This window comes from Gordionus sp. m RMFG-2023, chromosome 1 (assembly GCF_954871325.1).
Source record: "Gordionus sp. m RMFG-2023 chromosome 1, tfGorSpeb1-WG-v2, whole genome shotgun sequence".
Lineage (NCBI taxonomy): Eukaryota > Metazoa > Nematomorpha > Gordioida > Chordodea > Parachordodidae > Gordionus > Gordionus sp. m RMFG-2023.
In genome coordinates, this window is record NC_088775.1 from 38,967,988 (window position 1) to 38,992,195 (window position 24,208).

At 26.0% G+C, this 24,208-nt stretch overlaps 1 protein-coding gene across 3 annotated transcripts in view; it reads right to left on the bottom strand.

Moving 5' to 3' along the window:
- Window positions 1-24,208, bottom strand: part of LOC135922887 (uncharacterized) — a 49,803-nt gene that overhangs the window by 15,022 nt on the left and 10,573 nt on the right. For all 3 annotated transcript variants that reach the window (XM_065457395.1, XM_065457394.1, XM_065457396.1), the window contains one exon: window positions 2,479-2,612. In XM_065457395.1, the coding sequence (XP_065313467.1) occupies window positions 2,479-2,612 (134 nt within the window). The remainder of the gene's footprint in view (window positions 1-2,478; window positions 2,613-24,208) is intronic.

The following is a 24,208-nucleotide window of genomic DNA, read 5'->3' on the forward strand; positions in this document are numbered from 1 at the left end:
ATATCAATTTATTATTAAAAAATATATTCAGAAAATTATCGTAAGTGATAGAAAATTTAGAAAAATCAGAGATCTGCAGAGGTAGAAACTTTCATTTCAGTGTACCATCTATAAATAAATCGATTTTAGAATGAATCGCATTTATTTTTAAAACAATGTAATTTTAAAAAATTGTATGGGTGGAGGCCATTTTTTTGGCGAAATTTTTTTAAATCTATGTTGTTTAAATGAATTTTGTAAAAATTGTATGGGGGCCATTTTGTAATATATTCGAAGCTAAATTTTTTTAAAATTATGTTGTTTAAATGAATCAATGAATTTTGTAAGTGAAAAATTATGCTAAGTTGGGGTGAAATTATTTTCAAAATTATAAAATTTATAATTAATTTTTTTTTATAATCGGCCTGGCCTAAGTTTTGTAAAAATATCAAATTAAGGCTCCGCCCAGTTTGTCATTTTTTAAGCTACCCGTATTTTTGAAATTAAACCATTTTACGGGTTGTCCCGGGCCGAGTTCCGGACCTGCAGGTTTCTAATAAACTGGAAATGACTAATTTATGTAATATTCTCTCTTTTTTAAAAAGAAACACATCAAATTAATACAATATCTTATTACCTCTTGATGTATAAAAATGAGTTAAAATAATGTTTATGAGTACATGATCCAGATCGCTTTTGCCCCATCTTTTCTCAATAACATATTGAGTTTAAAAAATTGAAGATATACCAGATACATACATAATGCTTGATATGGCAAGTCAAACTTTGTTTTTAACAAATTAAATCAAAAAAATTAGGCTAATGATGTATATAATATATATCTTATATTATATTCTCATCAATATAGTAGATGCATCATTAGAATATAATAAAATTTAGCCTAGTATATTAAAGCAAGTATGGATATATTTTTGGACTGTCAAATTTGGTTAACTACTGAAAACATTAATGTACTGTGTTAAGTATCCCATATAAATTATGCTCTTTCACTGAAAATCATATGTATCCAATGACAATTTGACTATATTCATTGGATAAAGTTTAAATATTTAAAGGATTTTGATATCCTCATTAAAACATTTAAGCAATGAAATTAGAGATTCACATGATTTGCATCCTTTTTCCAGAGGAGGCATATGCCCATTTGTCAGGGCGTTATGGGCGTCCGTTATTATAAGATTAGAGTATACTTCATTTCCTTTAATTAATTCTATATTTTTCATTTTTATTCCAAAAATGTTTTTAAAATATCTTTTACACGCTTAAACTTTTTTTTTAAAACATATAAAAGAAACTCTATTTTTCTTGTTCAAATCCAATTTATAATTTTCAAAACTTTTTTAAAATAGATCGTTTTTGTTGTTCAATAGATTTTGACTTATATTAAGAAGTTTTATAATCGATAAATGTTCTTTTTTACCATTTTTTCCTCTAGTTCAAAGTTTTATTTGTACTTGAGATTTGCCAACAAAAGGATCTTCTTAATAAAACATTTTTAGCCATACATAAATAAATAATGTACTTAGTTTAATAATTGCTACAATATATCTGTATTTATCATAATCATCTTTGAGAAAAAAAAAATTATATTTTAAGTTATAATTTTTTTAAAAAAAAATTTAGATGATGAATAAATTTTTTTTTTATGATTAAAGCTTTTAATTCTTTTATTATTGAATACCCAATCGTAATCGGTGACTTATAACAAATGCATTTTTGCGTTCCTGTTCCTAGTTAGGCAAAAATATGTTTCGTTCCGAGTTTTGGAATGCGTAAAAAATATCTAGTTCATTAATCCTATAAAGCCTACGGACAATAAAACCAGATAGGAAATTCCCCATAATTACTACGATATAACTATCATAAGGTACTATTTGTAAGAAATATTTTGATGAAATCAAAATCCTATTTAATTATTTATTTTTTAATATTTATTTCTATCTTTTAAAAAAATGATAAAAACAAATTTTGAAAGTGTAGTAAAACGGTATTTTCGGAAGAATATATTTTATTAACTTTATTAATTTATACAATAATTCCAAATTTACAAAACGGAAATTACTATTACAATTTATAATATCTTTATTTAAAAATGAATTTTCCAAAACTTTTGCAAAAATCTAATAATTATCGGGAAAAAAAAATATCTTTTATAATCTCTTAATTTATAAAATAATTTTTTTCTAAAACTTTAATAATGAATAAAAAAAATATCAAAAAATATATATTATTATAATTATCATTTTTTCTTTTAATATAATAATAATAATTCTCCACCAATCAGATGTATATAATCCATCTGATTGACGTTTAACAAAAGTAAATGGAAATACACGCTTTAATATAACATACTAGGACACAAATTATATCCACTATATCTTATAAACTCAATAATATTTCTTTATTAGAAAATATTAGAAATTTACACAGAAAACTGGTTCCTAAAATGGTTATTATAAATATAAAATAATGTCCCACCTGTTGCTCATCCTTGTACCACGTAATCATAGGTTCTGGGTGCCCCTCTGCTTTACAATAAAGTGTGACTGGTTCATTCGCATTGATCGTTATGTCTAATGGATTCTCTACGATTCGGGGCGGAAAATGAATTCCTATTTTTTATTTTTTTCAAAAAATAAAAAATTATATTATATAAATTTGGTTGCAGTTTAAAAAAAAATGAAAGAGTGAAGCCAGAGTTATTAAAATAAAATAAAATTAATAAAAGTAAAATGGTATAAATAGTTAAAAACTTAATTTTTAAAAAATTTCTATATTATACTATAATTTATGTTGCCACATTATGTCCAAAAAGAATATTGTTGCACCCGTATATAACAAAGATTTTTGGATCGATACAGTTAAATTTTAGTGAAAAATGATTTTTGAAACACGATATTTTAATCAACTTTAAAAAAGGAAAATTAGAGGGAGTTCGAATAATCTTTGCAACATCAGTGTTGTTAAAATTACTTTTAAAAAGTATAACTCAGAATTTGAAATCTGTCAAAGAAGGGTTCTGGTTCTGCAGATTCTTAAAAAAGTGGTAAACAATAAAAATTCAAAAGAGGATTATAGGCTCTTGTTATAAACTCTGGTCAGTCACATTACAACTTAGATTTTTTCCAAAAAATAGTTTAATAGGAACCCACGAATGTGGCAGGCATTATATTAAAAATAAACATAATTTTAGATTCCTAACCCTAATAAAATTGATAGGATAATGAGGCTATCCTTGTCCCGCATTACCTAACTAAGCAAAAATTTAGCACATATTTATAAAGATAAATTATTAGATAAAATATAATAAATTGATTTTGGAAGATAGATAAAAAGCAAATATGTATTTTTTTGGTTGAAATAGCAATTAACGTAATATTGCCCGTGGTGTCAACTTTTTTTAAATGGAATCAGAAAAAATTGAAAGATTGGCCTAGATGATTTTGTTTGTTACATCAGATTTTGATATTGTAAACCATGGGCAAGTTAAATCAAAAGTTTAATTAACATTAATTATCAAAAGGCGTGTTGTCATTGAATTTCAAAATGGTACGAAAAACCGATACTAATAAAAATAAATTTTCATAAATTCTTCGATACCAATGTATTGCCCTAAATTACCGATACATAATTGTACAATCATTTTTAGTAATAGAATATTTTTATAAATCACTAACATATTTGAAAAAAATATCAAATATTTAAAAAATAATATCGATACTAAATATTTTTAGTTGGTAGTTATCAGTGTTGTAATATGTAAATTCGTTAAATTTGTACTTTATATTTAATTTGCATAAAGAGTTCTTTTGGATTTATTATTATAACGCGTGATAAAAATATTATATTTGAATAGTGAGAACTGAAAATAATTTAAGTTATGAATATTATTTATAAAGAAGATTGAAAAAAGTATAAAAACTCCAATTTTTACCATTTGAAATGATCTTTTATAATTATTAACTTTTTTGTATTTTATTTTTTATTTTTATTAATCTTTTTTATTATTTTTACTTTTATAATTTTGTTAATTTGATAATGTTATAATTTTGAATAAAGGATTAATTGATTTCATGATTTCGTGATTCCTAATTATTATTAATTTCTTTTTATATATATATTTTGATTCACAATGACAAATCTCCTCATTGTGACAATCAGTAAAAATATTTTAGCGACACTGAATACTACAGGTGTGCTAGAAAAAACTTTAGTATTATATTTTATGAATAGTTGTACTATCTAGTTGGAAAAATTATCTGAAATGGGGAAATCCTTAGTTAATATAATTTATCAAATTAACAACTAATAATATATAAAAATATTATTAAGCTATAACAATGTAATAAAAGTATCGGGAAAGTATCCATGTTAAATATTGATACGTAAAAAACGATTTACAATTCTGATTATGAATTTTTAATAAAAATAAAAAAGATTTATAAGTACACTAAATAGACGTTAGGTCAAATTAATAAAAAAAAATAACATATCCAAATAAACAAGTTGCAATTATTTTTCCTCTAAAAAGTAACTCGTGGCTTAATAGGCGTATCCGGGAGGGGGGCAGAGGAAATTCCCCTTTCCTCCGTGAAATATGTCAGTCTTTGTGAATAACATTTTACGCGAATAAAAATATCCCCCACCCCCTGTCTTCAAAAATCCTCCGTGAATATGTCAGTCTTTGTGAATATCATTTTACGCGAATAAAAATATACCCCACCCCCTATCCCCAAAAATGTATGCATATATCTTATACAGTAATTTGAAAGAAAGAATAATGATACTAAGTTGTTTTTATTAAAATTAATCTATTTTCTAGCTATACATAAGCTAACGAAACCTAACCGAAGGCCCGCCAAAAGAAAGGTCTGAGAGCGAAACCCCCCAGAAATTTATTAATCCCTCCCCAATCAAAAATCCTACGCTTATGCGTTGCACAACATTAAGCTAAACATAATATAATCATATTTAACTATTTATCCCCCCCCCCCCACCCCCAGAATTTATTCGAATTGCAAATAGTTAAGATTTGGAATACCAATTTAAATATTTATACCCTTATCAAACGGAAACTATTTTGATCCTGATTTTCAACTTTCAAACCATATGGCTGCTCCTACTCCTATCTCTTCGTTATTCACTCTAAGTTTTAATAAAATTATTGTTCGAAATTAAAAAGTTTAACATATTTACAAAAATAATTTCTAGGCGAATAACTCCCATAAGAATTTACATAAATCATACGATCATAACTTCGTTTTTGTTGTTGTGTGAGTAACGCATCAAAATAATAACTGAAAATGATTTATATTTTACACAATGTACATGTCCAGTCAAACTGTGCATTAAAATGCAAGAAAATAGTTTCCATTTTTTATTATTTATATAATAAGATATATAGAATTTCAAGACATTATTCCTCGCTATGTATGGCATAATATACAAAAGTTATTCATAACTTAAGAAGTTTTAATTTTATATATCAAATGAATAATTCCTAATTATGAAAAACATAATGATCATCACGCAGAATTTTATTATCAAAAAGGAATCGATTTCAAGATTTTAATACTTTTCAAAAAAAGAAAATTAAATTTCCTTATTTTATCTTTTAACATATACACAAGAACCGATAACAATAAAATTCTACAAAGATTTTATTTTTAAAAAAATAAAAAAAACTTTAATCGAATAGATTAAGAACAAAAAAACTATTTAAAATTATAAATTTAAATTATTCATTTCAGAGGTCTGCAAATGGCAAAATTTAAAGGCTAAGGTACTGGTAGTTTCCAATTTTTTTATTAAGGTTAAAAGGCGAGGTTTTTTAAAATCCATGCTCTGTTAGGCCCTAGTTTTTTTTAAATATAAGACCTAACCCGAAATATTGAACGCCAAAATAAACAACTATTTATAGACCGCTCGGAATTTTTGATCACGCAGAAAACCACGCGGTATACGAAAATCAAGCTGGCGCATAAATTTTTTAAAAGTAATTTATACATTTTATACAATTTTATTGTAATGTGATCACTATTGTAATTGTATACTTTCTCCTAAATACAGTGGATTTCGGATGTGCTAGATCTTGATAGCACTGTTCCATACTCTTATATTGGGTTTTAAATTAGCGATTCCATTGATAATATGGTACTCAAAATGAGAAAATTAAATGTCACAGCAGATGGCATAATATATTAACTATGCTTGGAGGTATATCTAGAACCAGGCGCGTAGCCAATGGGGGTAGCACCTAGGCGCGTACCCCTCCCCCCTTAGCAAGAATTGTTGGAAAAATATAAAAGGGCTTCGTGTTGCAACGTATTCTATTTCAAATAGGTTATATTCGATATTAAATATTAGCAAATAATAATATTTTATCTCACGAAAATTTAAAGTTTATTTTCTTACATTTTTTAAACCTTAGACACTGATGGATATAAAGAAAATTTTATCAACCAAGAAAAATTCTATTTAATTTATCCCTACTGAAAATTTCTAAAGTGTATAAAATTTTCAGATATCCAAATAGGCAGAATTTGATTATAATTATTTCTGAGACTTTTTGTGCTACAGAAAAAAAGAAACTGCAAAGTCTGCACGACAAGAGCCTTTAAGAGCCTATTTTGAGTTACCTAGTTTTAAGCTAAATTCCTAATATTAAACAGGATCTAAAGGGCAAATAGTTAGGCTAATGGTAACATTGAATAATCTTATATCATAGACACAATAGCCAAACACCAAGGATATCCACTATAGAGGATTTTTTAAAATAAATGATAATAATACAATATAAAATTTTTAAGACGCTTTTTTAAAATCTAAAACTACTCATATATAAAATTAAATACTGCATTTCCCTCAAACTTCTAGTTCTGAGCGATTATTTATTAAGGCGAAGCTTATGCGTTATGATCGTCGTTCTAGATTTGCCCTTCCTTCACCATTTTTAGCCAACTTTTTTTATAGACAGTCATATTTTTTATAATAATAATATGAAATAGCTTTGTTACGGAGAATGAGTGAAATCAATTGATAGTAACATTCTCGTTTAAAAACGCGAAATGAAAATCTTTCTTATATAATTTAAAAGATCTTAAAACCATATTGATTAATGATAAAGGAAAGTAATAGTAATATTCAATTGAGTTTTTACAAAATTCGCTTAAAAAAAATCCCCAAATTGGAAATATTTAAGAAATTACCCCTCCCCTTTTTTAAAAAAAACTATTGAAATATGAGTATTACGTTACCTTCTATCAATATAATTATCTTCAAGATCTAGAATATATATAATTATTCTCAGTTTTGGTTTTTTTTTGCGTTTTGACCTCATATCATTGTAACTCCCCCACTTTTTTATATTCATCTTCACTATTTTTTTTAATTAAAATAAATCGTTATTGTGGGGTCAAATAGCCCAAATACATTTTTTCTTCAAATTTAATTATTTTACTTAGTTAGATTATATAAAATAATTAATATATAAATGTCTTTTTAAATTGGAACTAGATTTTGAAACTGATAGATTATTATGAAAATTGATTCCAGTCATCTCATCAACATTAGATTTGTGGTGGTTCATTTTTATTACGTAAAAGTATAATTATAAAGGTATACGGTAATATATTTTGTATAATAATTTAATTATGAGTTAAACGACAGATGCTGAGCGTTAAAATATATATATTATATTATTTTAGTGGCAAAATAAAGTATTATTTATTACTATATCATATTCGTTAAAAAGGAAAAGATATCTTAATTATTTTTAAAAAAAATTAATTATTACTTTAATTACTTTTTTAAAATATCTTTTTATGGGCTTAAAAAACTATTTATTATTTTATTGCACAAATATAAAACATCCATCATTTATTCATTTTGTGACAATTTGAAAATAATAATCGACGATTAAAGGTGTGATCATAATCAAAAAAAAAATTTGTCACTAACCTTACCCCCTGCTTATTTTTCAACTTACTCATTTTATTGTTTCAAATTAAATATTTTTATAAGAATTTTGAGTAAATGTTTTTTTAAGGTACTCAAATTTATTTAAAATTATTAGTTTCTTTTTTGGGGACATGTTAATTTGGTAGTTATTTAGTATAGTCGGACTATCGGCTCAATTTACAGACGCGTGCCGAAAAAAAAATCCGCTAAGCATTGAGTAGTTATTTCTTTTTCCCGAAGTCAAGGTTATGTTATCCTTTCAAGGAAACCCCGAGGGTAAGGTTATAGTTTTGGCATAAAATATTGGCATAGCAATCTTTGAAATTGGTAAAATGAAAGCCAATAACCAAGCATTGAACTTGCCCATATTTAGTTTGTGGGAAATCATACAATTTGAAACGTTCATATTGGAACTAAAATTTTATTTAAAAAATAATAATACAACAGTATAATCATTTATATCTATAAATATTCTAAGAATAAGTTGCCTTTTCTTTAAAATGGATATTTAGTGAGGTCTTTTGATTATATGTATATAGATTTTTAATTGAATAATTGATCGAAGAAACCAAGGTCATTTGAACCATCCTGATTTAGAAGAAATTTGGGTTTGAAAAATGGTCATTTACGGAGGTCGCTAATTATAGATATCTTTAAGATCATTCTTTTTTATTTTTTCTTAAACGTGCGCGAAGATTTTTTTTTAAAAAAAGAAATGATCCAATATCTAAAAGCTGTTAGGGCACATTTTATATCTTACTTATTAAAATTTTGTAGGATTAATATATATATTTCATAAATAAAAATACCCCTTTTTTTTTGTTAAATTTTAAAAAAAACATTACTTCATTATTTCACCAGCTTACAATACGTTTATTTCGATCTGTTATGCAAGTATACGTGCTGCCTACCGGTTCCACGTCTTTATAGAGAAACCATTATAGAGAATGTATTTTATAGAGAAACATTTATAGAGAAAACAATTATAGTGAATGCATTTATAGAGAATTGTTTTATAGAGAATGTAGTTTATAGAGAATGTTTTATAGAGAATGTTTTATACAGAGAATAATTTTTATAGAGAATTAATTTATAGAGAATGATTTTATAGAGAATTAATTTATAGAGAATGATTTTATAGAGAATGCCGTTCATAGAGAATGGTTTTATAGAGAATGTCGATTATAGAGAATGATTTTAAAGAGAATTATTTTATAGAGAAGGTCCTTAATAGAGAATGACTTCAAAGAGTTAATGCTTTTATAGAGAATGTTGTTTATAGAGAATTATTTTGTAGAGAATTACATTGTAGAGAATTATTTTGTAGAGAATTATTTTCTAGATCTTGATTTTATAGAGAAATATTATATATGGGACAATTATAGAGTTCAAAAAATTTATGCGGGATTTGAAAAATATATCAAAATTAACATTTTAATAATACAATTCAGTTTATTTGTTGTATTTTTTCGATGACTTTATTTGTTTCAACAATGATTTTTTTGTAAAATCTTTTTAGTTCATATCAAGGTTTAGCTTGATTATTAACTCAGCTAAACCAACCCTGAAACGATTTGTTAAATATGTATTAACCGTTATAAAAGAGAATCTAAACTGAACCAACCATTTTTAAAATTTTTATATATTGCATTTATGTCAGCTATCTAAATTAGCCTATAGAAGGGTTCTTAACTTTACCCTTATGGATATATGACGGACGAGAATCTTATTCTAATTTTAATTAAGAAAAGGTTTTAACCAGTTGTTTGGGTAAAAAATATGTCACATTCCCGTTCGTTCTGCGTTTCGGAACACGTTTCTAAATATAATTTTCTTTCTATTTTATTATACAAATTTTATTCATAAATCTTTTTAATATAGATAACTAAGAATTCATTAATCTCTAATGATACACATTTAGATGTATGCGATGGTTTTAATATATTGAGTGTCGAAAAGTGCCGATCTCTACTTGGGGTTCCACATATTTATAGAGAAACCAATATTTTTAATTAAATAGAAGCACCATAATTTTGTCCTACCTAAAAAACCAAAACCGTCAATTGAAAGTTTCTATATATAAGATATTATAGCGAATGTATTATAGCGAAAGCATTACCGCGAATGCATTATAGCGAAAATATTATAGCGAATGCATTATCGCGAATGTATTAGCTAGCGCGAATGCATTATCACAAATGTATTATCGCGAATGCATTATCGCGAATTCATTATCTAAAATGAATTGCATCGTTGCGATATCGGGAATGGAGTTTGATGAAAACTATAATTTTATATTTATCGGCCTTTAGACAGACTTAGTTGAACCTGGAAATTAAGTTAAAGTCGGGCTTGGGTCTAAAAATATTTTTTTTTAAATTGGGTTAAGGCTTTTGATTTTTTTGACTTAAAAAATATAAAAAAGATTCTAAGCAATAAAATAGACTTCTCTAAAGATTAGGGAAAAGGAATTAAATTTTTATATTAATTTATTGTTTAAATATGCGATTAGTTATATTTTTCAATTAAATTTGGGACAGGACAGGCTCAGGCCTAAAATTTAAAATTATGGCTAGGCTCCTAAAAATAAAGATTTTGGATGGAGCTTTGGCCGAAATAAATAAGATTTGCAAGGCACTAAGAAAAAAAGTTTTATTTAATACATTGAGCCAAACAGATAATTAGACCTTGGATTTATATTATTCTTTGACAAATGCTTTAATTAGTGAGGGATTTAGTATGGACTTGATAAGCATTTTTTGATAATAAATTTGTATTAAGTTCTCTTAATGTTTAATCAAAAATACAAGGTCAAAGCTTATCACAACAAGACATGAAACAATATTCAGCATCATTTTCTAATTGAATTTCTATCCATCTCAGTACTTAATTCGTGTAATCTCTGATGATGAAATTGCCACTATTGTGACTTAGGAATTGGGAAAAAAATAGATTATTGTCCTTAATTGATTCTTGCTAAGTTCTTGCTTCCTGACGAGTCTTTTTCTAATTATGTGATCAAAGACAAAATTGTATAAAAATGGATATAGAAATATAAAAAATATAAGTAGAGCTAAAATTGAATGAATTGAACATGCCTCATATATTATTAAAAATAACTTAGCTATTTATAACACAAATTACAGTATATTCCCATTTCAGTTCAGTTGCTATATTTTATTAATCTGATGAATGTCATAAATTTTATTAATGTGGTGATAATAGTTATTGGACATTACTATCATCGCTGAAGATGAGAAAATTTAATGGAATAAAAAGTTTACTTTGTGAGTTGTACTTCAAGGAGTAGATACAACCCTAAAAAATCAAAAGGTGGAAAATATCTCTTTTTTACATTTTCTATGCCTTCATATTTTTTTAAATGTGTATTCTTCAAAACTAAAAGAGGTTTAGAAAGATTTAAAATAAAAGTTTTAAAAGCAAGCATTGATGGATATTAAAATTAATTAAACAAGCTGAAGCGATCATTTATGATTCCTCTTTTTACAGTAGAAAGCAAGGCCCTATAAAAAATATATAAGAAAAGTAAGATATCTGTCTCAGGAAGCGTAGATAATGAAAATCCTTATGTTATGCTGGAAAATAAAAATATTGATTTAATCATGAAAATTTTTTTATTAAGAAACACCCACCCCCCCCCCCTCCCAACAGAAAAGTTTGAATAAATAATTAGCCCTAATGATATGAAGTTAAATATTAATGATAATTATACTTGCTTATAACCAGATTTATAGACCGACTACCAATAATAAAAAGACGCTTAACCATTCAAACAATGTTAAACAGGACCTTTTACCACAGAAGAAGGGGTTATAACTCAAGATTGGCATTTAAATTAAAATGGGTAGTTTGTATTTGGTCCGTTGTCCTAATTTTGATGTGGTATAGGAAATGAGTGGAGTGGGGGAAGAAGGTGGTAGTATTGTAATATATGATGCAAAATCTTTTGATAATTAGGTAAAAATATCTTCTAAGTGTAAAAGAGTTAGTAAAATATTGTGCAATCTGCTGCAAATATCAAGCTTCGATATTTTCTAAAGAAAGACATTACAATGCGATGGAAATCAGTGTATATCATGATACAAAACTTCTTATAATCATATGATGAAATTCAAGTTTGTCTGTGAACCAACCATATTTAAACAAATTGGTATCAATAAATATAATCCCTATATGTAAATAAAAAATTTCTTATAAATATTAAAAGTCTGATCTTCGGAATGTTTAACAAGTGCAAAAAACCTATAAAAACATTTTAAAATTTTGATTCATCTTTCTCTACGCTGCTAAGGAGTTTAGGCTTGTAATAAGAAATTTTCATTTTACTAAAATCAATTTAGAGAAAAAAGTGTATTATTTTAAATTTTGTCGGTGTATAATTTTTAGGTAAGGGTTTGAACTATCATCTTGTAAATTCAGATACAATTATTTTCGGACCTTTGACGATTTTGACAGAAATGATCCAACCACCCCCTGGTCTTCCTTGCCTACCCTGTTATTAGACAGCTCTAGTGATCTTTTAACTAAACTTAATTTTGGTAAGGCTATAGTTTGATGGGTATTGTTTTTTTTGTTATTATTTGCATTTAAAATCATTAATTGAGTGCGTTTTATTAAATTTAAAAATCTTTTTGTCAGAAATGCACTTGAATAAGTGTAGAATGCCCACCCTTAATGTTGCGCAATCGGTTAATTTTAGGCAATTCCAAAACGGTTAGCCAAGTTTTTAGATTAAAAAATCGGCTAAGCCTAATTAAGCTTAGCATTAAAATAGGCGAAAACTAATTATTCAAAAATTAGGCATTGGCTAAGGAGCTCGGTTAATCGCCCGTCATATATCGTTACATAATAAATATATTAAATAATTTTAATAAAGGCTAGGCTTAGTGATGCGTAACGCTGACGAGCGATTAGCCTAGCTCCTAGCCCTACATTTTGTCTAATTAGTTTTAGGCGATTTTTCGGTTAAGCCAAATTAGGTTTAGCTGATTTTTAGGCTACTAATACTACTTATAAATTTCAGATTAATGTAAATTAAAATTTCTTCAGAGGTTCAATATAAGATCTTCTGAAATTTATAGGGTGGGTATTCTATACATATTATAATGCATTTTCAGCGAAATCAAATTTAAAATTTAATAAAACGCGCTCAATTTATGATTTAAAATGAAAAAATAAAACAAAATAAAATTATTAAATACAAAAAAATTTTGGCGCAATCGTATGAAATTCCTTGGGTAGATTCTCTTCGGAATTGGTAAAATCAGATTTATTAGGGAAATTATAAAAGTGCACTATAAATCAGAGACTTGGCCCGACCTTAAGCCCGGGCAGTATTTTAATTTTTTTAAATATACCCGGGCCGAGCCTAATATTTTATTTTTTTAAATACACGGGCCGGGTCAAAAAAAGCTTTTTTTGAAAAAACTCGGGCCGGGCCATATATTTTAAAACCAAATATTTTAAATCACCATTATTATCTAGGCAAATTAAAAATATATAATATATTTTTAAAAAATAGGGGCCGGGCCAAGCAGATTAAAATAATGCACAAAGCAACTTAATATTGACAAAATTTTCTAAAACAATTGGCGTAAGGCTGGCTTTGTTGCTAATAGTTTTTTTTTTAAATGGCTACTCTACTAGTTAAAGCAAAGCACTAATAGAAACTGATAAAGAAGGAAACATTTTCATAATTTTAGCATTACTACTTCTAATTGTTCAGCGTATTTTAAAAAAAATAACAACAGGAAACTCAAAAATATTATCATAATTATTCATAAGAAATACAAATCAGGAACGTGAATAATTTATTTTAAGATTATTTTTTCCCTTTTTTTATTCAAGGGTTCCGAGAATTTATATGACGGCATATGTGGCTTGTTTTTTTTGAGAAAATTTATTTCTAAAATAATACTTAATTCATTTTCTATAAAATCATTCTCTATAAAATTCTATAAAATTATTCTCTATAAAATCCTTCTCTATGAAATAATTCTCTCTAAAACAATTATCTGTAAAATATTCTCTAAAAAATAATTCTCTGTAAAATATTTTCTAAAAGATAATTCTCTGTAAAACATTTCTCTGTAAAATATTCTCTATAAAATCATTCTCTATAAACGAGATTCTCTATAAACGACATTCAAATATAATTGTTTTCTCTATAAAAGTTTCTCAATAAAATAAATTCTCTATAAAATCATTCTCTATAAACGAAATTCTCTATAAAATCATTCTCTATAAACGAAATTCTCTATAAAATCATTCTCTATAAATGAGATTCTCTATAATTGTTTTATTCTTTATAAAATCCTTCTCTATAAAATAATTCTCTCTAAAACAATTCTCTGTAAAATATTCTCTATAAAATAATTCTCTGTAAAACAATTCTCTGTAAAATACTCTCTATAAAATCATTCTCTATAAACGACATTAAAATATAATTGTTTTCTATATAAAAGTTTCTCTATAAAATAAATTCTCTATAAAATCATTCTCTATAAACGACATTCTATATAAATGTTTTCTCTTTAAAAGTTTCTCTATAAAATAAATTCTCTATAAAATCATTCTCTATAAACGAGATTCTCTATAAAATCATTCTCTATAAATGAGATTCTCTATAATTGTTTTCTCTTTAAAAGTTTCGCTATAAAATAAATTCTCTATAAAATCATTCTCTATAAACGAGATTCTCTACAAAATCATTCTCTATAAATGAGATTCTCTATAAACGACATTCTCTATAATGTTTTCTCTTTAAAAGTTTCTCTATAAAATAAATTCTTTATAAAATAAATTCTCTATAAATTCATTCTCTATAAACGACATTCTCTACAATTGTTTTCTCTATAAAAGTTTCTCTATATTTGCACTATAAAAGATTCTCTGTAAAGACGGGATACCCTGCTTACCCATTAACATACATGCAAAAGGCTCTTCATTAATATCCAGTTTGATGGAAATGAGAAATATAGCCCTGCTGTATCCACAACATTCGAAGGTGAAATGCTGAAATCACGTAATCAAATTGGATGAAAACATTAAATAAAATATATTTGTTCGAATCTTTTAAACAGGTCATAATAATTCATAACAATTTGAATTTCTCTTTTTAAATAAACAAAATACACTTTTAAAAAAAATTTGAAATATTAAAAATTATAATTTTTATATCAATTTATACAATAAAAATATTAATAATAAGACTATTATTTATTTCTAAATATTATATATCCCCCTTCAATGATAATCTCTCTTTTTTTTTAAACTAACAAACCACCCCTATTTCTGCATACCCCAGTATTACACACTTAAAGCTTTCTTCTTATCGATTATATAGTAAGTTCAATAATGAACGGTCGAATGGACAAGCATAAAAAAAAGAATCACAAAACATTATTTATTTTAAATTTTTTAACAAGGAAAAATAATATTATATTTTCTTTATAAAATATTTAAGATTATATTTTTAAAATATGGATTATCATAATTTTAAATATAATATTGTGGTAAACAAAGAAATAAAGATATTTATATTTTAGTAATCGAATAAAAAGACACCGGACAGAAATACCCAATTTTAACAAAGTATTGAATTTGAAGGCTTAGCAAAACGTATAGAATTTTATGTTCAATAAAATTAATTTTGATTTTCTGCGTTAAATAAAATAGAATAGAGTAAGTTTCCTGCTGGTAGTCACAAAAATCGGAGCTAGAACTAATTTTTTTAAATGATATTATAAATTAAATTTTAGGACATTAATAAGCTAAAAAAATTTTAAAGGTTGATATATAATTTTTGTGTACCGGTTAAAATTATAAGTATCGCTTCAGTTCTACACATTACTAATTATTTTCCAGTGAACTTTGTGTCGCCTGACTCTACCCAACTTCAAAATGAAGTGAGCCTCGAGGTTAAATCGAAAAAAATAAAGGCCAGCCTCAAATACCTCAAAGCTTAAATCAAGTTTTTAGCAAATTTTGCAACACTGATTGAATGGCGTACGAACATTGTAATCTCAGATGAAAAAATTTTAATGTATAAGTATAATAAATCTAACAGCCAAATTAAAATCCCAATCCTAATGCTAAAACTAAAATAGGTGTTTTTTGGTTTCTGAAACCGACAAAAATTTTAATCAGGGGTAAGCGTTCAGGTTGGGGAATTTTTTTAAAAAAATAGACTCGCTCCAGATTCAATTTTTTTTAAGAAAATTTAATTGATTTTCAAGATATTATATTTAATTACATATTACACGTGCCAAATTGTCAGGTAAAAATTATTCGATTATGGCAAATTTTTGTAAAAAATATAGGCTTCATCCCTTCCCTTAAAAGAACCTAATTCGTAGCTATAAAATAATAATTACGGATTTATTTAAAAATATAGTAAAAATTAAATAGCTATTTTCTTCATAAATCCGTGTAAAACAATTATTTAAAAGCCACTCTTACTGCATTCTATTAAGCAAAAAATATTTATAAATTTTGAAAAAAATTGTTTTTACGTTTATATAATTTTATGGACTTTGTCGATTATTATCCAATGATCTAATATAGATATTTTTCTAAAAACATAATTTTATTATAATAAACTAGCATGAAAAATTTTGAGCGACATGCGAAAAGCAGAGAATTGAGGTTAAATATGATTTCCTTGTTTAATAACTTTTATAGTTTTAACTACAAAGAAACCTCTAAATATATCACAGCAAATAATTTCATATTTTTCGACAAAATAATCTCTATATTATCCTATAGCCTATATAAGTGGCAAAGATAAATAAAAATTGAGAAGAAATAAGTTAGGGCTAACATCAAATCATTTCTTGTATCAAATCACATTATAGAAGGAATGACACTAATAAAAATTATCTACAGCAGAACTTTAAAGATCCTGTTTATTGCATGCCTACCGAGATCTATTCTATCGCGATTTTAATTCATCAATTAATCATCGCAAAATGTGACATCGGTTAAGAATAACTGATAATGATTTTACAATTAAATATAAAAAAAACACGAAGAATATAAAATATTAATGAGAACAACAAAATGTGAATCGAATGAATGACGATGAGGTCGTCATGATATTTTTTGACCTAAATGTTTTCCCCCAAATTTAAATATCTAACCATTTTTTATAAACGAAAATTAAATAATCTAATATATCACTGCAATATTCGCTTATGGGTATATTGTGCGGTATGGCCAGATTGCAGGCGCGTAATCGGTGGGGGGGGAAGGTCTTCCCTTTTTCTTAAATATTATTTTAAGCTAATAAAAATTTTCCCTCTACACATCCCTTACTCCCCCAAAAATTTATACAATATATAATCATAAAAAAAATTTGAAGGAAAAATTAGCAATTTTTAAAATTACGATTACAATTCAAAATTTTTAGAAGAAAAAGTGAAAACTCAAAATTTATTAAAATCTAATAAAGCCAAAGGTCTAAAGTGAATCTAAAACCACCATCCCCCCCCCCTCAATAAAAATTATGGGAGAAAACTCAACTAATAGTGCTTCCCTCCCCTTAGCAAAATCCTGGACGAGCATGTCAAACTGGATATCAGGACATAACAAAAGATTTTAAAATACATTTTCGAGATATTTTGTGGTCTGATTAGTGCGTCCCATAAAATTGAAACTCCATAATGTTCTTGCCTTACTACATTTTTTGATAAATCATCCTTCAATTAGAAGTATAACGCTAATATTTTCTGAAACAGGACAGCTTAAATATACAAGAAATTGGCAACATATATAGTCGGATCGAAAATATTATTTTTTATATCAAATAAAATTATTTAATTATATAAGAATATTTATAAAAATGAAATTTACAGTCCCTTAGACTTTTTGCGATGAAGATTTTTGTGAATACCAAAAAATTCTTAGAATGTTAGTTTAAAGATCCCATTTGCATCAATCAAACAGATAGAGAATGCAAATATTATAAAACTAATCATCAAAATTAGATTCTTAAGCCACTATAAATAAGTCAAATCCCTAGAATAAATAAAAATAAGTAGAATAACGATGAATCCAATAAACAATGCTTTATTTTTTTATATAATTTTTGAAAAAAATTAAAATTTGGTGTATATTTCAGAAATTTAAGTGGTAGATGAATTGTGGGCTAGATTTCGACTTTTTTAAATATTTGTTGTAGACTTTCTAGGAAAGCTATACATGTCCTGTCCTAATTCTTTACAAAGTAGATTTGTTAAAATATTAAGAAAAATTAAGATTAAAAAGAAGAGACTTAATTCCTAAAAATGTATAAATTTTTTAATTCAAATTGTGTTTTAATCAATATCAGTAGTATAAAACTGAAAATTAAAATATATTATATAACATTTTTATTTCACATAATTTGGCAGGTAAAATTTTTGATAAATAATTGAATTTTAATTGGTAGAAAATTATAAAATTTGATTTGAGGCGCGTTCCAGGAAAATATAATAGTTTTGCTTTACCTTAAATTTTTTTACTTTGGTTTTGAAGACAATAAATGGATTTAAAAGTTCCGGGTTCATAATCCTAAATACTTTTGGTTACTGTCAGGTTTGGAAAGTCATGTTACAGTTCGAGATCTTAGGTTGGTCCGCCCCATTTTTGGCCGATTACTATACGATTTTATTTTATTTTACTAGAGCCCCAAACAATCTTCAAAATTTTAAATGGTTATTAATTAAAATTAGTTCGGTTAAGTGTGAATGTAAAATTATGGTGTCATAACACGGGACTTGTATCTTATATGTGTATAACAAGGGCATACTGTTAATCTCAAATAAACCCATTTCTGTTCATTCTTTATTTTATTTTTTACAATTTTACATAACTAACTCAATATCGGGCAATTTTTTTTAAAAAAACAAAAAAATACTTTTTATTTAAAAAAAAATTCAATAAATGAGGTAACACTATTTTAGAAAAAATATACAATGGAAAGAAATCGAAGATTTGCTCATTATCTATCATTCTCATTCATCAAATTTTTTTAAAAATATAATAAATATAAAATTTAAAAAAACAGATAACAAATGCCCATAAGTAAAATTATAGAAAATTTTTATATTTTGTTGAAGAAATTGAAATCATTTTTTTTTACAAAATTAGCCATAGATTTTATTTATTCCTACACAAAATACTTTACAAATTATTATAAATTTAAAATCGTACACATAAAATATAAAGAGGATTATTTTATGTATATTAGACTAACACTACACCTGTTGAATAACCTCCCTCCACGTTCCTCTTATCTTATATTTATAAAAACCAATAATATATGTCTTATTAATACCAAACGATGTTTTTATATTTTATATTTTTTTCAAAATTTTTTAGTCACCTATGTTTTGAGGGGATTTTTCCTTTTTTTTTTGTTATGTTTTAATTGTCGCGAATTTATAAAATAATAACTAATTCTAATGTATAATTTATGATAATTGTTTTTCACCCAAAAATATTCATAACTTCCCATTATTTTCTAATAATTATAAGTATAACAAACTTTCGAAATGATTTCAATGGATAAAGGGGGCTCTCCTTAACAAAACAAACCTTTATTCATAATTATAATAATTATGGTAATTTCAGACATTTCGGAGATATTTTTTTTATATACTATGATATATTAATTTCTTTATTTTGTCTGCAAAATGTTGCTTTTTTTTAAAAAGAAATTTTTATTTTTAGGGAATTTATTATTTTGGCAGTTAAGATATTTCATTATTAAATTTTTTTATTGGTTTATAAAAGGTTTATTATGCCTGGCCCCAAACTCGACTAAAATAGTTATGAATTTTGTATTAATGATATTAAGCTTAAGAGTCCAAAGTTGCATAACTAAAATTAATAACTAATTTTTGTGAACTAAATTTCGGAATCATGTTATTCGTATAATATTTTAAATTAACACATATGACTTATGTGAATTTCGGTTCAAATGCTTAGACATTCGAATAAATTAGTTCACTAAATTCGTAACTAATTTAGTCAAACTAGTATGAGATATTAAAATGGGGGTTATATTTTTTTTAAGTATTCGGTCTAACTTTACATAATAATATAATACTTTTTTGATACAGCCGAAAAGGGGCGAACTGGCCATAAGACCACGTTGGCATTTTGCCCATGAGGCCGCAAGAAAATGTCGATTTTTGAGATCGATCAGTAAAAAAATAAATAAAAGAGGGCCGGTCAAAAATTATAAAATTTATATTATTTATTTTTATCTGAAGTTCTTTTCTCTTATCATATTCATGTATTTTATATATTAATTTTAGCATTTAGAATATCATATTAATATATTTTTTGAAGGATTACCATTTAGATATTGTTTTTTCCAAAAAAAATGCGTGTCCGTTTAACTGAAAATCAAGTTTTGATTGATTTATATTTTTATTCATTATTTTATAATTTATTATTTAAATAGAATTCAACTAGCTTTATTAAAATAATAAATGTAATAATATCCATGTAACAATATGCATATTTGAGATAATACATTAGGTAAACAAATCCTACAGAGGATCAGATAGAACACAATGAAATATTTATCAATTTTGAAATTGTAAACTTAAATCATGGAAATTTCTTTAAAAATACCAATCATATCAAAAAATGATATAATACTCTTACACCATCTAAAAAAGACTATTTTTAGGAGTGAAAGTAGAAAAGGAGAGCTGGAACTTCCCGATAAATCAAAATCCAAGGGATGAAGTTATCTAATAATTTTATGTCAAAGAAAACCATTAATAAATTATTAATGCTGCTAGTTAGAATTAGGAATAAAAAGGGAGATAGGTAGAAAACTATTATTGCAAATATATAGTACAAGACAGTAGCTAATCTTAGCGAAAATTTTATCTAGCTAAAGGAGGCTGATAAAACTCGAAGAAAATAGGTGAAACAAGGTGGTGGTTACGTGATTAAGATCTTAGATAGTTATATGATGAAGAGAGCTTACTCCCTCTCTATAAGGCAGAAACCTACCATACCATAGGCTAAATCTTTAATTGAGAATCACCAAATTTAAAACGTTAAATCTGCTTTAATTTTTTTTTGAAATAATGGAGCAGCTCTCATTCTATAAACTAAAAATTTGAAGATTTATCAGCTTGGAAAATGATTGAAAATGTCAAGTCCTTTGTATCTTTTATAACCTTTACTTACATTTGAAATAAGGGTATAAAAATTACAAATTTAAATGAAAATATTCCTGATTTATAGCTGCTAGATAATATCTGGATACAAAATAAAATACTAAAAACTTGAGTAATAACAAGGAAGATGTATAGTGATGAGTGTTGAATGCCGAAGATGCTATTAATCTTTATATTTTGAAAACATTTAGTCCTACAATTGATTAAATAATAAGTATTTGCAAAGATTTAATAGGTATATTAATAAAAATATTGATGATATAATTATTGATAATGAGGAGTCAATAAAAGTTGAAATATTACAAGATAATTGTAAATCCAACCAAGTAATCAATGCTTAATATATATTTATATGCTTTGATAGGCACACAATCAGAGTTGGGCATGTTACTTAATAAATGTTAGTTACCGTTATAAAATATAACGGCCAAGTTAACAGCGTCGCTTCAAGAAAAGCTAACGGTTATATTATCTTTATTTAGAACATGTAACAGTTAAAAAAAGTTCTTCGCTATATAATTAAAATAAGAATAAATGAAAATAGAAAAATGTGATAAAGAATGTTATCAATTCATTTTTGTGTAAAATCTAAAATAAAAAGCAGCATAATAAAGAAACGAAAGCTCATTTATTAATATTTTATTGTCATTTAATATAAATTCATGTTATCAATTTAAAGCATTCATTCGACAGTCTCCTGTTTGGTCTTTCAAATTTGCAAATCAAAATAAGGGATATACGGGTAGTATTGTTAAACATCCCGATTAGGCCTATTTTTAAAAAACGTGCTGATTAATATTTTAGCAAAAATAATATTATTATATAGGTTTGGAAATTTCGCTAATATTGCAGAAGGTTTGGATCTCTATTTGCCAAATCTCGAGGCTTATTTAATATTATTTTGGTTAAAATATTAATCGGGCGCCGTTTTTAAAAATCGACCCGAATCGGGCTAATATGTATTGTTATGAATAAATATTTATATTATTGGATATTATGCTGTATATTTATTTTAAATGATGGATCGAACTATAGGATTCTTTCAATTTATCTTTGTACTACAACTATGGAAATAAAAAAAATCCTTTTTATCGATTCTATCTTCTAAATTAATATAATGTTATATTAAAAAAAGTGATAATGTTTTTAAATGAAATTTTAAATAATTTGTTTTTCACAATCCATCTTTTAAAAGTAGTTTTTACCAAAATATTATCATCGTCCTCCTATCCTATGCTGAAATTCAATGGCTGTCATTGTTTAGAAAATAAAAAGCGATATATAACTAAATTCCAATGAAAAGATTTGAAATTGAAATAATCCTATTTGTAGTTCTATTGGATTCCCTTATTTTCTTTTAACCAATACAATTAGACATTCCATTTTAACGTTTAATATATTTTTATATTAAAAAAATCGTAAAAATGTTTTAAAAGTAACAAAAAAACAAATGTTAATTTAAGTAACACAAACAAATATAATGGTTACAGAACCTCTTGTATTTTTAAATGAGAGATATGTTATGTAACGCAACGCTATTTATGATCTTCTGCCCAACTCTGCACACAACTTATTTTTTACCAACATATTAGTAAATTGTGATAGAACATCTACTAAATTTAAAATTATAAAAATAGGCTTAGGGCAAATATGGACACGATTAATTGGAGGCATTTATATTGATGCCCTTTGAAAAATAATGTTTTGCTAATAGAACTCGAATATGTGTTTATTTGTTGCAAAGTTGGGAGTTAATGCGAGATTAATTCAAAAATTATACAATATTCGTTTAAATTCTATTTGGGAAACTATATTTGCAATATGTTTAATTTTATATGTATATAATAAGTTTTATAGGAATCCAGGTCGAAGGTCGATTTGCCCACAAGGCCATAGTATCGCCAATCCGCCTCTGGCCGAAAGCTTTTATTATCATATTCATAGGTAGGAGACATTACGATTTTCCAGATAAATAAAAATATTTACAACTGATACTTATCCCCCCCCCTCCCTCTCCCCTAATTCGATCGGTTTAAACGATGAATGACTGAATTTCAAAAAATTGGCCGCTGTTTGTCTCTGAAAATAAAATTGACTGTTTTATTTGTTATTTATTATTTAAATTTATGAATTGTAATCGGATATTAGCTCAATAATACCAATAAGACTAGCTGATACTTATGTATTATTTTTCCCAATGCTGAGCTAAAGCGTTAATAAATCAATAATAATTTATTTAATATTTATATATTACCGAAAGTGTTATAAATCAGCAATATTTATTTATCATCTACTTAAACGGCAATAGGGCTAAAATCTAAAGGCAAATTACTATTCTGAAGAATCCCAGTAAAAACTTTTTTCCTATTTCTATTATTTCCGGTGCAATTTAGGCCAATAAAGGCTCTTATTTTTTTATGTACATAGTGTTTACTTTTAAATCTTGTAGTCAAACTTATTATTCTATTTTTAAAAAAATTGTTCATAAGAAAAATGCAGGAGAAGGACTATCTTCATACAATATCCATCCCCATAGCTCGTTCAGTGGGATCGGAGATTCACTCGGACTCGGTCAGACTGAATTTTGATTTAAATTCTTATTTTTTTAAGTTGGGTTATTTCAAAAATAAGAGCTTAGATCGGATAGGCCAGATGCATGGCGGGGCACTAATAGGAAAGTAAGAGTATTTGTTAGAAATATCGTCTAAGATTACATTATTATTTTTAATGCTGGGTTTAATTATAAAAATATCCTCTGCATTACACAACATAACAAAGATTCGTGCATCTCTTGATGACAATTAAAATATCTGTTTTTCAAAGTTAAGTATATTTTCAGGCTGGGCCGAAGAACTTGTTCAATTTATAGGCCAGGCCTGTCCTCAAGTTCGCAAGTTATTTTTAAATGTTAAAATTAGGCAGATTTATATATTTTGTTTCATAAAAAATTATTACGGGTCCGGGGTTACAAAATTACTTTACCAGCCGGGGGCTGGGCAAAAATAATCTATGGGTTGGGTCGAAAAACATTCTCAAAAATTTTC